The sequence below is a fragment of the Phaenicophaeus curvirostris genome, chromosome 19 (genome assembly GCF_032191515.1).
Source record: "Phaenicophaeus curvirostris isolate KB17595 chromosome 19, BPBGC_Pcur_1.0, whole genome shotgun sequence".
Taxonomy (NCBI): Eukaryota; Metazoa; Chordata; class Aves; order Cuculiformes; family Cuculidae; genus Phaenicophaeus; species Phaenicophaeus curvirostris.
This window is the reverse complement of record NC_091410.1, coordinates 9,143,631-9,164,129: the sequence shown is the minus strand read 5'-3', so window position 1 is coordinate 9,164,129 and position 20,499 is coordinate 9,143,631. Positions and strand designations below refer to the sequence as shown.

Below are 20,499 nucleotides of genomic sequence, written 5' to 3'. Positions count from 1 at the left end.
TTGGAGCATAACCCTCAGCTTCTCCCCTGCTCCAGGACCACGTAGGGGGAGGCACCAGGATCCATAGCTAGGGTTCCCTGGCTTTCTGCTGGGGCCACCCAGGAGCTGGGCATGTCCTGCCACCGCTGCAAAGGTCAGGGGTGTCCCAGCCCATGGGACACGACCCACCACCTGTAACCCACCTAGGGGCCAGGAATCCCTGCCCCACACCCTGTCCCAGCTCATCAAAGGTTGGAGGTGACACACAGGGGAGCAGTGGGACTGGAGGGTGGGACCCAGCTCCTTTTTTCTGTCTCCTGCTTCAGAGGGGGATTCTGGAGCCGGGGTATGAGAGGGTCCTTCACAGGGTGAGGCTGGCACCAGGGGGTGCTGCGTGAGCTGGGTGTGCTGTACTGGAATGCAATTAAGATGAAATTCTCTAATCTCCCTTTCCTCTGCATACATTTAGTCCAGAGAAGAGGAGGCTGAGGGGAGACCTCATTGCTCTCTCCAACTACCTGAAAGGAGGTTGTGGAGAGGAGGGAGCTGGGCTCTTCTCCCAGGTGACAGGGGACAGGACGAGAGGGAATGGCCTCAAGCTCCGCCAGGGGAGGTTCAGGCTGGACATTAGGAAAACTTTTTTTACAGAAAGGGTCATTGGGCACTGGCAGAGGCTGCCTAGGGAGGGGGTTGAGTCACTTTCCCTGGAGGTGTTTAAGGGACGGGTGGACGAGGCGCTGAGGGACATGGTTTAGTGATTGAGAGGAATGGTTGGACTTGATGATCCAATGGGTCTTTTCCTACCTGGTGGTTCTATGGTATTGGTGAGCCAGGAGTGGAGCAGCCCTCACCTCCTCCGGAACAGCAAGCCCTTGGAGCCAACATTTCAGGATTGGTGGGTTACGGCTGCTGCTCGGTGGCTGCGATTTGCAGGCAGGAGCCCAGAGCTGCAGGCTGCTCAGCTGGCTCGGGCTGGATGCAGCCACCACCAGTGGCAACGGGACGGATGGCACATCTGAGCCATTGCCAGGCTCAAGCCATTTATCTGTGTGGTAAATGAACATGAGATGGGGGAAAGGGGTAGCTGTGCCTCCCTCCCTGCCTCTTTAAGCCGCCAACCTCCTGGGAATAGATCTGGTTTTATTTTATTGATACTATTTAAAGGCAGGAGAGCCAGTTCCTTGCCCCAGCGCTGCCTGCTCCCCCAGCATCCTTCCTGAGGGCTTGAACAGGGACCACTCCCTGCATCACCACCACAGACAAAGTTCACCTGGGTTGAGAAGCATCCTCACTCCCCATCCTGTCCAACACAAGGAACCTCACCTTGCAGCCCCTCCTGGAGCCATGGGCACATGCTGAGCCCAGAGCAATTTGTGACACGGGTGGCCAGACAAAGCACCAAGTGAGGCAGGGAGGTGGCAGGGTCCTTTCATCTGCTTTGGCTTCTTCTAGCAGGGAAAGGATGCTCTGTGCAGCGGGCAGTGGGGGACCCAGACATTAAATGGCTTTTCTGCTGCAACGCCACAGCCCAATAAACCTCCCCGGCTCAGGTCTTTCCCAGGTCCCCAAAAGAGCTGACAGCAGCAAAGCAGGAGCTGCTCCAGGGCCAGATACAGCTCCTCTGCCCAGGCAGGATCCAGCCCAGCCCTAATTATAAAAAAATATATATTCAAAAGCTTCAAACGGCTCCCAATGCCTGTGGGAAAACTTCCAGCCACGTTTATTCTCCTTTTCCCCGCTCCAACCACACCGCGATGCAACTGCTGAATGCAACCCCCTCTGCTTTTTTCCCCAGTTCTATGTCCCCCCCTCCTCCCCAAATTTGTTCCCCCCTTTTCAGGGCATTTTCATGAAAACAAGCTCTTTTGTTTCTTTGGAATTCATCTGCCTCCACTGGCTGTTCCCCACCTCGAGCCTGCGCCTGCCTTTGTCCTCTGCAAATAAAGAACAAAAGGGGAAGAGACGGAGAAAATATGATCTCGCCTCCAAATGGGCTTTTTTTTTATCCCCCAAGTTGTCCATGAAGCTTCGGATGCTCTTTAAGAGCCCGGCTGATGAATGCGAGGGCATGGGAGCTGCCATTAGGATTGGATTGATCGGCTCTCGGCAGCGCTACCAGGGCCCTTCACTTTAAAAGCCAAGGAAGGAAGAAAAAATAAGTGAATGGCGGGGGGAGGAAAGAAAATATGGAGTGATTGGAAAGAGTTCTCTATCCCTGGTAATAATAAATGCATCCAGCAAATTGCACTCGCTTTCCGGAGCAGGTAATCACCATGCAAGGCCTTTCTTCTCTGCACCAGAGGGGAGAAACTCGAGCAAACAGGGAAAAAATCAATTTCTGCTGCGGTTTGTTCCCTGAATAGGGGAATCTCTGGGCGAACATGTCCTTTCATGTCTCCTATTAACTCTGCCAGCTCCCCCCCTCTGCCACACGTCACCTTCCCGCACAGACGCTTTTGCACAGGGAAGAAGAACACGGCGATTTGGAAGAACATCACAAGGGCTGGATGACGGACGTCTGCGCCCACACGGTGCCTCCACGCCAGGTCAGAGCTGGGCTGCGCCGGGGCACTGGAGCCACCTCTGGAGCACACGTGTCGGGCACCAGTGTGCACGGCTCAGGCAGGCGTGTCCCAGGCGTGCACCGCGTGGGCTTGCAGCACTCGGGCTGCGTGCGTGGCTCCAACTTGCACGCCTCTGGCATCGTTTGTTGAGCTTGCATGTCTCAGCCATGCGCGTCTCAGCCATGCACGTCCCCAGCTTGCACATCTCAGCCTTGCACTGGTGAGGCTGCTCCTCGAATCCTGTGTTCAGTTCTGGGCCCCTCACCACAAGAAGGATGTTGAGGCTCTGGGGCGAGTCCAGAGAAGAGCAACGAAGCTGGTGAAGGGGCTGGAGAACAGGCCTTATGAGGAACGGCTGAGAGAGCTGGGGGTGTTTAGCCTGGAGAAGAGGAGGCTGAGGGGAGACCTCATTGCTCTCTCCAACTACCTGAAAGGAGGTTGTGGAGAGGAGGGAGCTGGGCTCTTCTCCCAAGTGACAGGGGACAGGACAAGAGGGAATGGCCTCAAGCTCCACCAGGGGAGGTTCAGGCTGAACATTAGGAAAAAACATTTCATGGAAAGGGTCATCGAGCACTGGAACAGGTGGTTGAGTCCCCTTCCCTGGAGGTGTTTAAGGGACGGGTGGATGAGGTGCTGAGGGACATGGTTTAGTGATTGATGGGAATGGTTGGACTAGATTATCCAGTGGGTCCTTTCCGACCTGGTGATTCTGTGATTCTGTGATCTCAGCCATGCACATCTCAGCCTTGTACATCCCAGCCACCCACATCTCAGCCGTGCACGTCTCGAGCTCACACATCTCAGCCACACTCACCTCAGCCTGCACACCTTGGGCATGCAAATCTCAGCCTGCACCAGCAGCCCTGGGGTGCAGCTGGAAAGCGGGGTTCCCAAAGGCTCCCCAGGGTGCCCAAGGTGGGAGCAGGCACCCTTGCGGACACATCTGCATGTCTCCCGGCACACAGCTAGCACATGATGTCCCCAAGGACAAGCAATGCTCCTCATGCTCTGACCACCTGTGGGATCCAGAAACCATGAGTTTTCCCTACTGACTATCCAGGGTGTCTCTCCCATCTATCCTAAATGGGCTGAGGGGACATCAGCAGCGCTGCTGCATGAAGATATGAACATCTGAGGTTGTTGCAAAGCCTCTGCGGGGAGAGGACAACCATGGCCCTGGGAAGAGCAAGAGAAGAAGGAAACCACCCACACTTACGGTGCACAGAGTGCTCTCCTGTCACCAGTGCAGACCAAGGATGGCAAGAAGGGGAGGTGCTCTGCTTCCAAAGGGATGCACTAGAGCCAAGGGTGCAGAATCAGGCCCCAGGGCCTGGGCAGTGGGCATGGAATTCTGCGGCCAGGACACCCCTTCTCCCTGTCCCAGGACTGCAGTGAACATCAGTCCAATAGTTCAGAGCTTGCCCTGAGCCAACGTTCTCCTCTCCATGCAGCCGCTCTCTCCCTCTGCCAGGAAAAATGCTTCGCAACTCCATTAAGGACAGTGTAATTATGCATAATAAAAATACGGCTGCCCTTGTGTGTGTAAACACTGCTCTGATGGAGTGCCTGTCCCCACTCGGCCCTTCTGGCTCACTCGGCTCTCGGACAAGCGTGCGATGCGAGCTGGCCGGCACCCAAGGAGCGAGCAGGACTCGGCTGCTGCTGTCAGGCAAAAGCTCCTGAGGTCAAGGCGAGCGGCGCTGTGGGATGGAGGCTGTTTAACTCTGAATCAGATCTTTAAGAGGGGGAGAGAGAAAAATCACGTCGCCTTTTTCTTCCTACATTTTTATTATTCCTCACCGTTCCCCTCACCCCGCAGCGCCCGTTGCTGCTGCTGCTGCTGATAAGGCGATACCATCTAATCACCGAGTGACACACGTGTCTTGCTGGCTGCCAACACGCCGCTTAGACCCGCTGCAGCAAATCAACTCCTGTTGGAGCTGCTGGGGTCACCCTCTGTGCCAGCTGGGTCCCCGCTGGCCCCGGGGGTTCTGGGGACATCACCCCGGCACGCTCCGCGGGAAGCACCTGCGGGTCCCTGCATCCGGGGAGGGGGAGATTGGATGTTGGGAAGGCGAGATCTGGTATCCTGGGTTTTGTACATGTAGCCCCATCAAAACCCCACCTCATTGGTGCCTCCTGGAGCTGCTGGCAGAGGATGAGGATGAAGGCTCCTCACTGAGCTGCTCACCCAACCCTGCGTCCTTGAGATGGCACCGTGCATGGTGCATGGCCCAGATCCCACGTTCCACTCCGTCGAATCCCACCTCGCCGGTGCCTCCTGGAGCTGCTGGCAGAGGATAAGGATGAAGGCTCCTCACTGAGCTTCTCACTCAAGCTTGCACCCTTGAGATGGGACTGTGCATGGTGCATGGCCCAGATCCCGCATCCCAGGCTTCCTCCACATGGCTCCATCGAATCCCACCTTGCCAGTGCCTCCTGGAGCTGGTGGAACAGGAGGATAAAGGCTCTTTATCAAGCTGTTCCTCCAACTCTGCACCAGGGCAATGAACTGTGCCCCAGAGCCTTAGAGTAAAACACAACCATGATCCGAGCATGGTCCGGATCCGGCATCCCAGGTTTCCTCCACTTGGCTTCATCGAAATCCCAACTTGCCTCTTGGATCAACTGACAGAGGATGAGGATGAGGACGAGGACGAGGACGAGGATGAGGATGAGGATGAGGGCTCCTCACTGAGCTGTTCACTCAACCAGGGGGTATGCACGGCTCCCCGGAGCCCTGGGCTTGAACACAACCATGATCCAGGCACGGCGCTTCCCGAGCAGAACCGGAAAGATTTTTTAATATAAAACTGGTAGCCAGCGGGTGAATTAAGGATGCTAATTGAATTTCATTAGGCAGAGGAGCCGGGCCGGTGGGAGGCAGGGAGGAAATGTATTTGATGTGTTTTAAAAGCCACAGTTTCAGAATGTAGTGGGGTTTTTTTTCTTTTTTTAATTTAAAGCCGGTTGTAAAAAGATCCTGTCTTTGAGGAGCTAATGATTCTCATGAATTATTTTTGTTGATTTATACACCCACTCGGCTTTTAAATAATATTAATAAAGTCAAAGCGAATCGGTTCCCAGGCTGCTCAGGGTGGAGCAGGGACTGTGGGACGGGGGGGGACATGAACCACCCGTCTCCCGATTCATGCTCCAGTGGCTCCACACTGCAATTTGGGACAAAACCAGGTGATTTTGGAGGCTGGTGTTGGCAACCCCTCTCTGGAGCTGGACAGTGCCTTGCTTCCCTCGGCCAAGAATTAGTATTCAGCGTCGGTGCCGTAATGGGCACTTTTCATGCCGGTTTGGTTTTATTATTATGCCAAGAAGCTTGCTTAATTCTCTGCTGTCTTTCTTCTGCACTGTTGATTTACACTGTTAGTGGTTTAATTATACAATCCAGCACTCCTTAAAACATGAAAAACTGCTCAACTTTTGAAGCAATTAAAAGACAGCGGAGTAGATCAGCCGATCCAAGATGAGATACGTAAATCAAACAATTAAAAACCTCATTCGGTGGAGGGAGGGAGGGGAGCTTCCCACCCAACAGACCTTCCCTTGGTGGGAGCCCCACAGCTCCTGCCCCGGCTGCAGGTTTTGTCCCAGTAACTTGTCTTTAGTGTGATACTGGGAGCAACTGGTGGCCCAGGTGCAGGACCTGAGGAAAGCTGCCTCTTCCCTGTTTCTTCCTCCCTCTTCTCCTTCCTTGTAACTTAATTCCATCACGCAAGGGAGCTGCCAGTGCCAATGGACTCAAGTCCCAGGGGTTTTGAGTCTCCTGGACGAGCCGAGCTGTACCCGTATTGCCAAGACAAGACACAGCCCCACAGCATCCCCACGGGACACAACCGCTGCCAACAGCATCCTCCAGCCAGCAGTGATTAAAAGCAGAAGGTAATTAATTATCCATCTCCAAACCCACCACAGCTGCAAGATCAGGAACCAGCAGGTAATTCACCTTTGGGAGCTTTGGCCACCCCAGAGTGAATTCCCGTGGGGGTTCACCTCGCATGGGACAGCGGAGGGGGAACCGATGGCATTGGGGCACGGTCCTGGGGAAGGGTTTGCTTTTGCTGGGATGCACCAGCCACAGCCCCCCCAAAAAAACGCAGACTAGTCTGATGGATGGGGATATCCATGGGTGACGGGGAGTGGGGGCTCATCCTCCAGCTGCTTGCAGGGGCTGCTCTGCTCCCCCGGGCTCTCTCCTGATGAGAAAAGTCCTTCTGCACTCCAGCAGTGGGAGGGGTGGACCCAGGGAGCAAGGCTGGGAGCTTCTCCTGGATCCCACAGGCAGCTGGACTGGAGAAGAGGCCCCTGCAAGCCAGAGAGCCCTTGGCCATGCCATGCCAGGGACCCTGGGTACAGCTACAGCCACACCAGGGACCTTCCATGTGGGTCCAGGGTTTATGAGCTTGAGTTTCCCCCAATTCTCACTTCCCCCCCCGGATGAGGCATCTTCCTGCCCCCATGGTTTATTCTTATGTCATTTGAGCCATCCATCAGGGTGCCAGGTCAGGGTGTCACAGGAGCCACCAGCTCCATCATATCCCTCTCTCTACCCCAGGAATGCCAGACCTGGATAAGACATTGTGCTCCCCCCTTCACCCAGGGGGTTCGAGTGATGATCTGGGTGAGGGGTCCCTGCACGGATGGGGTGTCTCTGGCACGGTCTGAGGGGCTCTGGCACTCACGGCCAGCACAGGGCACACGGTGCCACATCCCCAGAGCCGGGGCAGGGTGTGTGACCCCCGCAAAGGCACCTCTAGCAGGAGAATTTGGGTCAGAGCTGGAAACTTGGGCCAAGGGGAGGGCATGCGGCCCCCTGGCCCCTCCATTCCCACCATCCCAGCTTCCTCAATGACCCCAAGGACCCTTTCCAAGCACCGAAGCACCCACAAACTGGCACCACAGCACACCAAGACGCCACTCCCCGCTACGTGGGGTTCAGCAGGATGGGGACAAGGCCAATAGGACCGAGAAGCTGCAGGGACAGGGTGGGTTCCCTCGCCCCCTCCCACCACCTGCCCTTCAGAACTCTTGCAGGTGTTTAGGGAATGTTTGAGGGGTTTTGAGTGTGGCTGAAGCTCTCTCTTGTGGCAAAGCGGCTCCACTGCAGCCCTACCCGAGCCGCCGAGCCCCAGCATCTCTCACGGGGGTCCCTGACCCAGGCTGCGTCCCGGACATCTTAGATGGAGCCTGCGTCAGGGACCTCCGTGAGGGGTGCTGGGGCTCGAGAGGCTGCCAACAGCCCGCCCGTGCAGCCGTGCTCCCCCTCCGCGCTACACGGAGGGTCCGGGGAGGCTGGGAACTGCCGGTGCTCCCTCCGTTCCCGATGCAGCGCGGGACTGAGCCCCCGCCAACTCATCGCAGAGGCAGCTCCCGCGATCGCGTCCGCGCTCTTTCTGTCCCTCCGCCCGAGCCGTAGCGGAGCTCGCGGTGGGAGGGGGCGGTGAGGCCCGGATGCGGAAGTGCCGCGTTCACTTCCGCTTTCTCCGCAGAGACAGAGGCTGTAGGTGCGGGTCGATGGCGGTGGGGGGGCGGTGGGATCCGCCGCCATCCGCCTCCACGCGGGGCTGGGCGGCCCCGAGGCGGGGCGGGGGAAGGAGAGGGGACGCGGGGCGACCGGATGGCGGGCGGTGGGCGCGGGACGAGCGCGGGAAGGCGGATGGTGGGTGTTCGTTGTTGGGCGGTGGGTGCGCTGACGCCATCTTGAGTTGTTTGTGTCGCAGGTTGGAGCGCTCTGAGCAAGGCCCGGAACCATGGTGAGGAGGGGAGGGGGCTGGGAGAGCGGGCCCAGCGCTGATCCTCGCCTCATCTCGGGGGGTTGGGGGCTGCCCCGGCGGTAAGGGAGGGCGGGGTGACAGCACCGAGCCCCCCGTTGCCTGGGACGCGGCCCTGCTGTGGGAGGAGAGGGTTGCTCCATGCACTGGGGCTGGGGGGTGTCGGCTGTGGGAGGGGGTTTCTGAGCTGGTGAGGCTCAAGAGACTGAGCCCGCAGCGGGACGTGAGCTCTCGGCTGTTCTCCACGCACTGAGTCGCTGTTTTGGTTTTCAGCCTCGCAAAATTGAGGAGATTAAAGACTTTCTGCTGACAGCCAGGAGGAAGGATGCAAAGTGTGAGTGCCGAGGCTGCCGTATGTGACATGGAGGAGGAGTGAAGCGGGGTCTTTGAACATGGGAGCTGTTCTTCTTGGCCAGAGCAAGGCCATGGGGCACTGTGTCCCTGCACAGGCTGAGGATCCCCTTAGCTTGGAAGCGTAGAGGAACATACATTATCAAGGCTTTGTCTTGGTGACATTTAGAGCAGCTTGTGCTGAGCTGCGGTTGTGAGCAGAGGGATGCACGGCAGCATCTGCAGACAGGACCTTGCGTCCAGGGCTGGGATGCTCCAGGGGCTGATGTTCAGCTCTGTCTGTTCCCCCTGGAGTGTTTCTGCCCAGCCCCATCTCTTGGAATCTTTGCAGATTTCACCCCAGTTCACTGTAGCCTTTGAAAAGCTGCAAGATATCAGGTGCTGGGGAGTGTGACAGGATGAGAAGTGAATCCCACTCAAACAGGCATTTTCTTGTGTGTCAAATACAAAGACCATGATAACTTAAACCCTGGAAGTGCCTTGTCTTGGTGTTTAACAACGCGTGAAGAGTTTTCCCTCTTCTCGTGCTTATTTGGATCTAGCTGTCACAAGGAAGAGGCACTTTAATTCAGGAGATGTGCTGTTAATGCACAGGTGTGGGCGAGAAGGGATGGCTCAGCACTGAATAGTTGTCGCTGCCGACAGCCCTTCCCAATGCATTTCCATCCCTTTCTGCGTGCTCTGGATTTTGCAGCAGCTTGTCACACCGAGCTGCAGGGGCTGTGAAGGAGCAGAACTGGCCGTGGCTCTGAGGAGGCTGCCCAGATAAAGCTGCCTTAGGGGGACAGGAAGGAGATGGGAAGTGCTTGCTGATGTGGAGCAAAACGGCCTCCCAAAATCCACTGTTGATGACAGCAATGTGGGAAAATGCTTGGTTTGTTCACTCGTGCAGATGGGCCAAGAAGGGTGGTGATTGTCCTCTTGCGTGAGGGAAAACTGGTGTAGGATTCACCTTTCCCCAGGGAATGTTTCTCTTGGATGTAGTTTGTGAAGGGTGCTGGGAGCATGTGGGGCCGGTGCTGAGCTCTCCCTTGGTCCTGCAGCCGTGAAGATCAAGAAGAACAAGGACAATGTGAAGTTCAAGGTGCGCTGCAGCCGGTACCTGTACACCCTGGTCATCACAGACAAGGAGAAGGCAGAGAAGCTGAAGCAGTCCCTGCCCCCAGGTATCCCGTGGATTCTTCAGGGAATGCAGTCGGTGTGGTGGGTGACAGGCCTGGCATTCAGGGTCACTGCTGCTTAGAGGCTGCGTGTTCTGCTGTCCCCAGAGCCGATGCTGCAGTTGGTTCTGTGCCCAGCTAAATGCTGCTGTTGCCTCTGATTTTCCAGTGTCGGCATCCTTGGGAGCCAAAGGGCTGTGCCCCCTGGGACAGGCTGGGAATGCTGCCTGGCTCCAGGAGAATGCTGGTCCTGCCTGCTGGGCAGAGCCTTGCCAACCACTGACCCATCTCTTTCTCCTCTTCAGGTTTGGCCGTGAAGGAGCTGAAATGAGCTGTTCCCATGTGGGCTTCTCTGCTTTTTGTTACTATAAATAAAGACCTGGACCGTTCCCCATGTTTGTCCTTTCCCAAAAGCACGGAGAAGAGACTGGTTGTGTTCTCATTACTCCAGCTGGGACCAGGCCTGAGACAGCTTCAAGCTGTTCAGGGAGAGAGAGGGTCTCTGTACCGGGATGCGCTGGAACGGGGCTCCCTGGCACCAGCGGGTGGAGGGTAGCTTCCCTGAGGGCCTGGGTGGAAGTCCTGAAGGTCCTTGGTACTGAAGAACTGGAGAAGGTCTCCGTTATCTCTGTGGTCCTGAGGGCTCTGCCGTGTCTGAGCCAGCGCCTGGTTGCAGTGAAGGGGGATGGAGGTGTTTTGATTTCCTTTGGCTGAAAGATTTTTGCGATGGAAAAATTGTTGCCCGCTTAAAATTCTTTCCCTGCCTTGTTCCTGATGGAGCCCCGGCTGCATCCCTAGGGCAGGCGAGCCTCGGGGAGTGGGAGCCGGGAACACAGCTCTCCCAGGGTTTTGTGGCAACCAGAAGAACTGGTGACAATGGGGGGGTGTCCATGGGCACAGCTCCACGAGGCGATGGCCTGAAACACAGGCGGGGGCGTGTGGGGAGGATGGGGTGAGGGGCCCCTGTGCTGGGGAAAGGGGAGATGCGGACCCTCTAGAGGGCAAAGAGGGAGGCGAGAGACCCCTATAGCAGCGAGGGGTGGGCGCTGGGGCGGGGTCACGGGGAGGGGACGTGGCCAAGGAGTCGGAGGCTGGTTGGTCATTGATGGGGGCGTGGCCAACGTCTGTGGGCGTGGCTATGGACTCGGAGGTTGTTCCGTCTCCGTGGAGGGGGGCGTGGCCATTAGGTTTGTGGGCGTGGTCAGGGCTGCGGGGGTGGCCAATGACAGGGACGGATCTGGGAAGGGGGCGTGGTCTTGAGCTCTGAGGGGGAGGGGCTAATACCTAGTGGGCGTGGCCAGGCGCCCTGGGCGGGGAATAGCCTGTGAATGGGGGGTGCGGCCGGAGGGGGCGTGTCCCTCGCGGAGGGGGCGTGTCCCTCGCCGGAGCCCCTCGGCGCGGCGCCCCCGGCCCCGGCCATGCCGCCCGCCCGCGCCGATTACCTGGCGCCCTGGTGGGCGGCCTGGCTGCACGGTCTACCCCACCGCGACCTGCGCCTGCAACCCGTGCCCGCCTCCTTCCGGCCGCGGGACGCCGACTACCAGCAGGTACGGACCCGACACCCCCTCCCGGGTGCTCCCCCGGGGCGCTTCCACCCCCACCCCCCCCCCAACTCCAGGCTCGGCTCGGTGCGAACTCCCCGTTCCCCGCTTTTAGGGGGCGAAGGGGGTCGCCTCGACGCTGCTGCCCCCTGGTACTGGCCACCGTCACCCCGAAATGATGGTGGGGGGGACGCACGGGAGGGGCTGCTGTACCCCCGGTGGCGCCACGTGGGGACAGGGATGGGGCCACAGGGATGGGAATAGGGATGGGGATAGGGATGGGGACGCTTCCTCTTCCCCCCTGTGACCGTCCCGTGACATCCCCAGGCGCTGATTGTCCCTTTCTCTCTCAGTCGCTGATTTTCCTGGGCTTGGTGGCCGCCGTCTGCCTCGGCCTCAACCTCCTCTTCCTCACCGTCTACCTGCTCTGCCTGTGCTGCTGCAAGAGGGACCTGGAGCCCGACAGCAAGCGGCCCCGCTCCTGCTGCATCACCTGGATGGCCGTCACCGCCGGGCTCATCTGCTGGTGAGGTCGGGGACGGGGACCCGGGGCTGTCCCCCCCCATCACCGAGGGGTTCCATGCTCCAGTCGCTTGGATTAGATCTGTGCAATTAGATGTGGTCCATTCCTGCCTCCTTCCGCGCAGCTGCTGATGCTGGGACAGCCCTGGGGACCAGCCGTGGGCTAGCCTGTCCCCGTCCCCACCACGGCTAATCCTAATCCCAGCGCGGAGCAGATGGCAGGCAGCAGCGTGACCCAGCTGGCAGGTCCTGTGGGTGCCCGGCCTTAATTGCAACCGGAGCAATTAGACAAGGGGATGCTGCTTCGCCCAGCAGCGCTCCGGTGGCTTCACAAGCCCATCGCATTTTTTGGCAGCCCGTGGCCAGGAGAACCCCCCACCAGCCATCCCATCTGCCCCCAGCAGGTCTGGTTCTAGCGGGGACAGGACAGGACACAGGGATGGGACACGGGGTCCTCGCGCTGCTGGGCTGTGACCCGCTCGACAGACAAAGGGGCTGGTTTCGCCTGGGCGGAGCGAGATGGCTGCCTGCGAGCGGTGTATGGAACAGGGAAATGGCACTAACGAGCTTGGCGTGCTCCCCCCGAGACCCCCCAGGTCCTCCTGCTCCTCCAGCCTCCGGGCACCCGCAGGCAGGCTGCGTGGGATCACTCTGCAGCTCCCCAGGGGGCTTTGAAACCCCCCCCAGCAGCCACACTGGGCTTGGTTGCAGCTGTTAAAAATGGCAAACAGGACGATGGATTTATCAGCATCTGCCATGGGGAGGGAGAGAGCACCTTGGGCTGAACACATGCAGGCACAAACTAGCCAGGGCAGGGGCACATCTTGTCTTGGAGCTGGCTCTGACCTCCCACCCAGCTTCACCCACTGGCACACCAGGTGCCAAGGAGACCCAAAGCAGCCGTGGTGAGCTTGTCACAGAGTCTGGAGCCACCACAGCACAGCTCCAGCTTGCCACCCATCTCTCCTCCTGGGGCTGAGCCCAGGAGCAGGTTCCGTTGCTTCCAGGTGTTTCCCTTCATCTGCTTTGCCCAGCCCCTTTGCCCTCATCTCTCCAGGTTTGGCAGGAGCAGCTTCCGACCTGCAGTGTCTGGACCACGGAGCAGCTCCAGGCTTAGGTCCCCCATGGGCACCAGCAGGGAGCAGGTCCCCGTCACGGTGCTGTTCCTGTCCCATATGCTTTAGTTCTGTCCTACTAGGCATGGGGCATCCCCCAAAACCAGGATGCTCCAGGGAATGTGGTAGAAAATGGTGTGGCCAGCAGGAGCAGGGAAGAGATCATCAGCCTGTACTTGGCACTGGTGAAGTCGCATGTCAAATCCAGTGGTCAATTTTGGTCCCTTCACAACGGGAAAGATATTGAGGGGCTGGAGCGTAACCAGAGAAGGGGAACGGAGCTGGGGAAGGGTCTGGAGAACAAGGGTTATGGGAGCAGCTGAGGGAACCAGGGCTGTTTAGCCTGGAGGAGGCTGAGGGGAGACCTCGTTGCTCTTTACAGCTCCTGAAAGGAGGTTGTGGTGAGGTGGCTGCTGGTCTCTTCTCCCAAGTAACAAGTGATAGGATGAGAGGAAATGGCCTCAAATTGTGCCAAGGGAGGTTTAGACTTGATATTAGGAGAAGTTTCTTCACAGGAAGGGTTGTCAAGCATTGGAAGAAGCTGCTCAGGACAGTGTTGGAGTCTCCTTCACTGGAGGGGTTCAAAATACGTGTGGTCGTGGCACTTAGCAGGCATGGTGTGGTTGGGCTGGTGATGGGACTGGATGAGCTTGGAGGTCTTTTCCAACCTATACGATTCTATTCTATTGTTCTGTGTGCCCTCTCCAGCTGATGCTCCCACATCCTTCCTGGCCTCAAGACGAGGCACCTTATATGAGCGTTTCCCTCCCCTCTAACTGCGGTTGCCCTCTCTGCCCACAGCACAGCCGTCGGCATCGGATTCTACGGGAACAGCGAGACCAATGACGGGGTGTACCAGCTCCTCTATGCCCTGGACCACGCCAACCACACCCTGACCGACATCGACTCGCTGGTAGGGCTGCGTGGGACAGGGGCTCCCATCCGACCCCCTCCACATCCCCCAGGGTCACATCAATCCTCCATCCTGGGTTTGGTTAAAGTGCTGGGGAGAGGCATCTGGCTGGAGGGACCCAGGCGAGCCCTGCCTGCTCCGGCTGAGCCCCTGGGGCGGCTGTTCCGCGCTGAGCACGGGAGGGTGACATCATCCTGCAGAATGGGGCCTTTGTGGCCAGGAAGGGCCGTGGCAGGGTTGTCCTGGAGGATGCATCCAGCTCCAGTGATTGATGTGGGGCTGCTCTCATAAAACCCTAGAATGGGTTGGGTTGGGAGCTTAAATATCATCCAGTTCCAATCCCTGTGCCATGGGCAGGGACACCACCTTTCCTAGAGGCTCAGCATCCCATGGGTGGAACGAGTGGCTCTGATGGCAGGGAAGCTCCTGCCATCATCCCAGCAGGGCTGAACATCTCGGCATCCCCAGGTGGCAGGCACCACGCTGCAGATGCAGGTGGGCTTGGAGCAGCACCTAGCGCGGTTGAACGAGCTCCTGGCCACCCGGGGAGACTACCTGCAGACCCTCAAGTTCATGCAGCAGTTGTCCGGCAATATCGTCCAGCAGCTCTCGGGGCTGCCCGTCTGGCAGGGCTCCAGCGCCAACCTCACCGAACTCTCCAGCCAAGTCGCCTACGTCGAGTATTATCGGTGAGCGGGGCCACGGTGCTCGGCTGCCGGAGCATCTCGGTGGGGCTGGGGAGGTTGCTGCGTGTGACGGAGCCTTCCTTCTGCACCCAGGTGGTTGGCTTATCTGCTCTTCTTCATCCTCGTCCTCACCATCTGCCTCCTGGCGTGCCTGGGGCTGGCCAAGCGCTCCCGCTGCCTCCTCACCATGTGAGTATCCCATGGCAAGGCTCAGCTGCACCCGAGCCACTGAGGAAGGCACGGCCAGACCCTGCAGCCAGGCTCGGTGGTGCCGGAGCTGCTGCTAAGGGCAGAGCCAGACCCTGCAGCCAGGCTCGGTGGTGCCAGAGCTGCCACCAAGGGCAGAGCCGGACCCTATGGCACGCTCGCCCCTCTCCCCACAGGATGCTGTGCTGTGGGCTGCTGACTCTTGTCCTCAGCTGGGCCTCCATGGCCGTGGACACGGCAGCGGCAGTGGTGAGTGGGGCCAGGAGGGAAGGGATGGTACCGGCTGAGGGCTGAGGGCTCAGGGAACCCGTCCCATCCTTCCCAGCCCCAATGGTGTCCCTCTTGTCCTTGCAGGGCACCAGCGATTTCTGCGTGGCCCCGGACAAGTTCATCATGAACCAGACTGAGGGTGAGATCAGCGCAGGTAAGAGCCAACCGTGGGGTGGGGACGTGCTTGGAGCAGGGCCCAGTGTCCCCCCAAAACCCCCAAACCTGCCTGGGGGTTCTCTGCTGCCATTCTGCCACCCCCACACTGCTCTCTGTCCCCTGGGACACTCATTCCAACATCTCCCATTCCCTTTGCAGTGGTGGTTCACTATTACTTGTACTGTGACCAGAGCCTGAGCAACCCCTTCCAGCAGGTATGGGGGAGCCGGGCACCCTGCTTTGTGCTGCATGGGGTGGGGGGCTGTCCCCAGCAGCCAGACGCCTCGGTGACCGCTCCCTGCTCCCCCTTTGCAGGCTCTCACCATCTTCCAGCGCTCGCTCACCACCATGCAGATCCAGATCCAGGGCCTGATACAGTTTGCGCTGCCCCTCTTCCCAACAGCCGAGGTATGGGGTGGGAGGTGCCCCTCTGCTCCCCGTGCTGCCCAGTGCTGCCCTGACCCCCCCATCTCCCATAGAAAGATCTCCTGGGCGTCCAGCAGCTCCTCAACTCCTCAGAGACCAGCCTGCACCAGCTCACGGCCATGCTGGACTGCCGGGGGCTGCACAAGGTGAGGAGGGGACGCGACAGGGCTGTGCAGCTCCTGGGGTCACCCTCCCCCACCATCTCCAGCCCTGCCTCATCTTATTTCCTGCTACAGGACTACCTGGACGCCCTTATCGGCATCTGCTACGATGGGGTGGAGGGTTTGCTCTACCTGGTCCTCTTCTCCTTGCTGGTGGCCGCTTCCTTCTCCACCATTATCTGTGCCACGCCGCGTGCCTGGAAGCATTTTGTTGGCCGGTGGGTCTGCCCGTGCCCCCTGCCCTAGCGTGAGCCCGGCACGGCGGGGAAACTGCCTCTGGGACTAGAGCAGTGAGTGAGCACCAGTGTGTCATCCCTGCAGGGATCGGGACTACGATGACATGGATGAAGAAGACCCCTTCAACCCTCAGGCGCGTCGCATCGCCACCCACCACCCGACCCGGGGGCAGCTCCGCAGCTTCTGCAGCTACAGCAGCAGCCTGGGCAGCCAGAGCAGCCTGCACCCGCCAGCACAGACCATCTCCAATGCCCCCGTCTCCGAGTACATGTGAGACCCTCATCCTCAAAGTCATCCTCCCCACCTTGGAGATAGAGTGTCCCCCCACATCGGGGGCACGAGACAATGATGGGGGTCTTGCCGTGCCCCCTGTTCTGACTGCTCTCCCCCTCCAGGAACCAAGCTGTGCTCTTTGGTGGAAACCCACGCTACGAGAACGTCCCCCTCATCGGCAGAGGCTCTCCTCCTCCCACGGTATGGCGAACGGCTGAGGCCAAGTCCTTCTTGTGATGCCCTGAGCTGACGGGGAGGGTTAGCCGGGTGGCTTTCCCTGGAAAGCCGCTCGCTCAGGGCACCGAGGGGATCTGCCAGGGTGGGATGGTGTGGGCTGAGCTCAGTGCCCTCCTCCTGCCTTTGCGGAGGACGTGTCCTATCTGCAAGCGTATCTCCTGCCCGCCGTGCTAACCCAGTTCCCAGCCGGCCCGTGGAGGCTGCAGGGAGAGGTCACCAGCCACGTGCTCGGAGGAGACCAAAATAGTCTCCCCTTCAGCTGCTTTTCTCTCTCTGCTTTATTTCTTATTCATTCTGACTTTCAAAGGCCTTTTTCCGCAGTTGCCCATGCACGTTCCCATCCCCCCACTGTTCAGTTAAGCCCACCCTGCCTGTTAACACCTGCTTTATGTTTTCCTTTCTTTTTGTTTTTTGCATCCATTATTTTGGAGCTAAGTTGCCCATCAAGAGTAAGTTCAGCCTCTTCCTTCTCCCTCTTCCTCCTTCTAGGGCAGCAGCTGATTTCCTGTCCTTATTCCCCTCCTCGGTGCTTTCCCGTGGGGCTTCTTGCATTTTGGGGAGAGCTCGGAAGGCTCAGGAGGTACAGGGCTGTGCTTGGACCCCAGCACAGGCACACGAGGGCTTGAATTTGCAGCTCCTGTTTCTCGTGATGGCTGGAAATTGTTTCCATCTCCATCCCCTTCCCAGTGTAGTTTTTCCCCTTCCCTTTCTGACAGAATTTAATCTGCTTCGATGCCTCCATCCAGAGGTGGTGGGGCTGGGCACACAGCTCCAGGCGTGGCGGGGACACTGTGCTCGTCTCTGCTGAGGAAGATTTTTGCCATCAGGTGAAAGCGTGGAGGCTGAAATCCGATTGTGCAGAGCTGGCAGCTGGCGAGCTTCTTCCTTTTTTTGGGGGGGGGGGCATGAATCAGAGGGGATTAATCTGAGCACTTCTCCCCACCCTGACTGGTCTAATTTAACCAGGATTCAGATCCCTGAGGAAGAACTTTCACAGTCCAAAATACCAAACTCAGAATAATCTTCCTCAAAGCCTGGCTGGGGCTTCCCTCCCTCCTGCAAGACGCTAGAGAAATGGAATTCTTCAGTGTTGGTGGGATGAGGGGTGAAGGTTTTGGCTTCATTCTTCATTCTGCTCCACCACGGTGCCATCCCTGCTGGTGCCTGCAGTGCTGCTGTCCCCATCCCAGCACAAGGAGAGCAACTGGAATCCCAGTGGGAGCCCCTCAGGATGGGATTGCATCCAGACTTGGTGACTGGGGCTGAATTTACTGCCAGGCTGGAGTCGGAAAGGGGGAGGACAAGCCTGGCAAATGTCCTGGCAGTGTGGGAAGGGGCAAAGCAGAGCCTGAGGTGCTTGACATATCTTGAAGAGGGTCTCGTCTCTTCCCTTTTCTCTCTCTTCCCTTTTCTCTCTCTTCCCTTTTCTCTCTCTTCCCTCTTCTCTCTCTTCCCTCTTCTCTCTCTTCCCTCTTCTCTCTCTTCCCTTTTCTCTCTCTTCTTCTCTTTTCTCTGTCTCTTCCCTTTCTTTCCCTTTTTCCCTTTTAGCTTCACCAGGGGAGGTTCAGGCTGGACATCAGGAAAAATATTTCACAGAAAGGGTCATTGGGCACTGGCAGAGGCTGCCCAGGGAGGGGTTGTCACCTTCCCTGGAGGGGTTTAAGGGACGGGTGGACGAGGTGCTGAGGGACATGGGTTAGTGATTGATGGGAATGGTTGGACTCAATGATCTGATGGGTCCTTTCCAACCTAGTGATTCTGTGATTCTCTCTCTCTCTTCCCTTTTCTCTTTCTCTTCCCTTTTCTCTCTCTCTTCCTTTTTCTCTCTCTTGTCCCTATTCTCTCCCTCATCCCTTTTCTCTCTCGTCACTTTTCTCTCCTGTCCTCTTTTCCAGCCCTTGGAGAGGCTGTGAGCAGGGTCTGCCCCCCTCACCCACGGCAGCTTGGCAGATTGATTGGGAATTAAGACAAATGGGAAGCAATCCTCTCTCTCCATCCTCGGGCTTCCTCTGGTGGCTCAGCAGCGGTGGCCGTGCCGAGGCTGGGTTGGCTGTGGCTGGTGGGGGCTCGGCAGCGGCTGAGGATGCTCTGAGTGCCATCTCCTCTTCCCACAGTACTCCCCGAGCATGCGAGCCACGTACCTGGCCGTCACCGATGAGCACGGCAGGCACCACGGCACCGACTTCCCAGCCTAACGCGCTCACCCCAAGCAGCTCACGGGAGGAGAAAATGCCACTGGCGTTTCTGTAACGGGAAACCCAAGACACCTGGAAAAGACACAGTGGGAAGCCTGGTGGCAGCTGGATAACCAGTCCTGGCACTGGGGTGCCCCATGCTCTCCACGTGCCCTGCACACCCTCTTCCTCCCCCTTGGCAGCTTCTGCTCGGTCTCAAGTCTTCCTGCCTTACGGCTGACAGCGACTCCAGGGCCAAACGCCGTCTGGCATCATCGAAGTCCAGTTCCTGGTGCTCCGGGAAGACCAGAGATGCTTCACGCCCCTGCGGCAGCTTCTCCTTTCCCGGGGCCCACAGGCTGCTCCCCAGCCCCTCGGGGAGGGCTCTGGGGCATTGGCTCCTTCGCTCCCGTAGCAATGCAGTACCAACCACTAGTGATCCCAAGTCCTTTCCCAGCTCCCCGTGTCCCCCTCGCTCCCCCCAGCCCAGCCTCCCCAGGTTCACAGGCTGTAGGACAGGGATGGTTTGGCCCTGCTGGTTTTCCTTTGCTTTGCTTCTGAGTTCTCTGAGTTCTCTGCAGGGCGGACGTGCAGTCGCTGCCTCTGTCCCAGCAGGGTTTCACTGCCGTGCATGTTTGTAGCAGGTCTTTGGCTGGTTTGCAGGCTCTTTTTGGTGATTTGGCTCCCCGGGGCAGGCAGTCCGGCAGTGTGGGCTGGGGCAGGCTCCCCTCCTCCTGCAGGATGGCCACGAATCCCCTGGGAGAGTCTTTTAGGGACTACTCAGGTGTCTCTGGGGCAGGATGTGGTTCCAGGCTGAGGAGGGCATGGCCCTGCCTGGCATTGCCAGCCCTTCAGGCTGAGCAGCAATAGGAGCCAAAGAACTGAGGGCAACCAGCAGGAGCTGACCCTCATCCTTTGTGGCTGCCTCAGGAGTGCCAAGAGGATGGGAGCAAAAGCTCCTTCCTCCCAGCAGCCACTCGCTTGCTGTGGGCAGGGAGAGCCCCTGCTCCATCCCTCCATCTCAGCATAGAACCCAGGTCTAGCAGCCCACAGGGTGCAGTCAGAGTCATGAGTCTTGCCCTGCCCACTCATCCTTCTGGTCCCACTCTGCTCCCAGGGCGAGTTCAGCTCTCGTAACCACATTTGGCACTGTTGGCAGTGGCTCAGCCAGCGCTGGGTTTGCTCCGGACTGCCAAGGCGGTACCCGCGCTGTGGGAAGGCGAACGCTTTCCCTGGTCGATGGCAACGAGCAGCCGTTATCCATCCCTGCCTCCCTGCTTTGGCTAACAGCAGGCGGCCACGGTGGCCAGGCTGTCCTCTGGGCCAGCCGGGGTCTGACTTGATAGCAGTGACTCACTGTACCCTTTAAAAATCCCTTTACAAAACCCCTTGTCCATCCCTGCGGTCCCCTCACCCCCTCTGTCCCTGTCCCGTGCGACTGGCATTCCTTGCTGGTGGAATCTGCCAGGGGATTTTTATTTCTTGGATCAGCTTTTAATGTTTCGATGTAACGGTACCGGTAGAGCTGTTTTTAACCGCATGTGAACTAACCTTGTGAGGACTCCGTGTAGGAGCCAGAATCCAGCCCGATTTGTATGTGCCCTTTGGGGAAAGGACAATAAACACTTGTACTAAACTCTCCTTGCTGGGTTTCTCCGGGCTCTCCTGCACCTGCTGCCCTTGATCAAAGTTCTCTGCCCATCCCAGGGTGCCGGCTCAGCCGAGCCAGGTCTCTCCACGG

At 58.5% G+C, this 20,499-nt stretch overlaps 2 protein-coding genes across 12 annotated transcripts in view; both read left to right on the top strand.

The window, feature by feature from the left end:
- RPL38 (ribosomal protein L38) overlaps positions 1-10,229 on the top strand; it is a 472,498-nt gene extending 462,269 nt beyond the window's left edge. For 4 of the 8 annotated variants that reach the window (XM_069872269.1, XM_069872270.1, XM_069872274.1 and 1 more), the window contains exons 2-5: positions 8,277-8,311; positions 8,603-8,663; positions 9,724-9,846; positions 10,146-10,229. In XM_069872269.1, the coding sequence (XP_069728370.1) occupies positions 8,309-8,311; positions 8,603-8,663; positions 9,724-9,846; positions 10,146-10,171 (213 nt within the window). In that variant the 5' untranslated portion in view covers positions 8,277-8,308 and the 3' untranslated portion in view covers positions 10,172-10,229. Of the gene's footprint in view, positions 1-7,983; positions 8,063-8,276; positions 8,312-8,602; positions 8,664-9,723; positions 9,847-10,145 lie in introns of those variants that run through there. The other 4 variants (XM_069872273.1, XM_069872272.1, XM_069872267.1 and 1 more) reach the window with 3 other exon arrangements.
- Positions 10,230-11,212: 983 nt separating this feature from the next.
- TTYH2 (tweety family member 2) lies at positions 11,213-20,394 on the top strand. Of its 4 annotated transcripts, none has more exons than XM_069872253.1 (15): positions 11,213-11,387; positions 11,735-11,907; positions 13,820-13,931; positions 14,400-14,620; positions 14,711-14,806; positions 15,001-15,073; positions 15,179-15,248; positions 15,410-15,465; positions 15,566-15,658; positions 15,730-15,822; positions 15,913-16,055; positions 16,159-16,344; positions 16,470-16,548; positions 17,021-17,033; positions 18,699-20,394. In XM_069872253.1, the coding sequence occupies exons 1-15, from the start codon at positions 11,259-11,261 to the stop codon at positions 18,740-18,742; spliced, it is 1,581 nt and encodes a 526-aa protein (XP_069728354.1). In that variant the 5' UTR covers positions 11,213-11,258; the 3' UTR covers positions 18,743-20,394. The 4 variants fall into 4 exon arrangements, with proteins under 4 accessions (XP_069728354.1, XP_069728352.1, XP_069728355.1 ...); XM_069872251.1 differs by having other exon boundaries at positions 17,016-17,033; XM_069872254.1 differs by having other exon boundaries at positions 16,999-17,033.
- The last annotated feature ends 105 nt before the right edge of the window (positions 20,395-20,499 follow it).

Excerpts from the sequence above, each read along its gene's own strand:
- TTYH2 (XM_069872251.1), top strand. The coding sequence starts at position 11,259 with ATGCCGCCCGCCCGCGCCGATTACCTGGCGCCCTGGTGGGCGGCCTGG. Across the intron at positions 11,908-13,819 it reads ACCGCCGGGCTCATCTGCTG|CACAGCCGTCGGCATCGGAT; the intron begins GTGAGGTCGGGG and ends CTCTGCCCACAG. Across the intron at positions 15,074-15,178 it reads TGGACACGGCAGCGGCAGTG|GGCACCAGCGATTTCTGCGT; the intron begins GTGAGTGGGGCC and ends TTGTCCTTGCAG.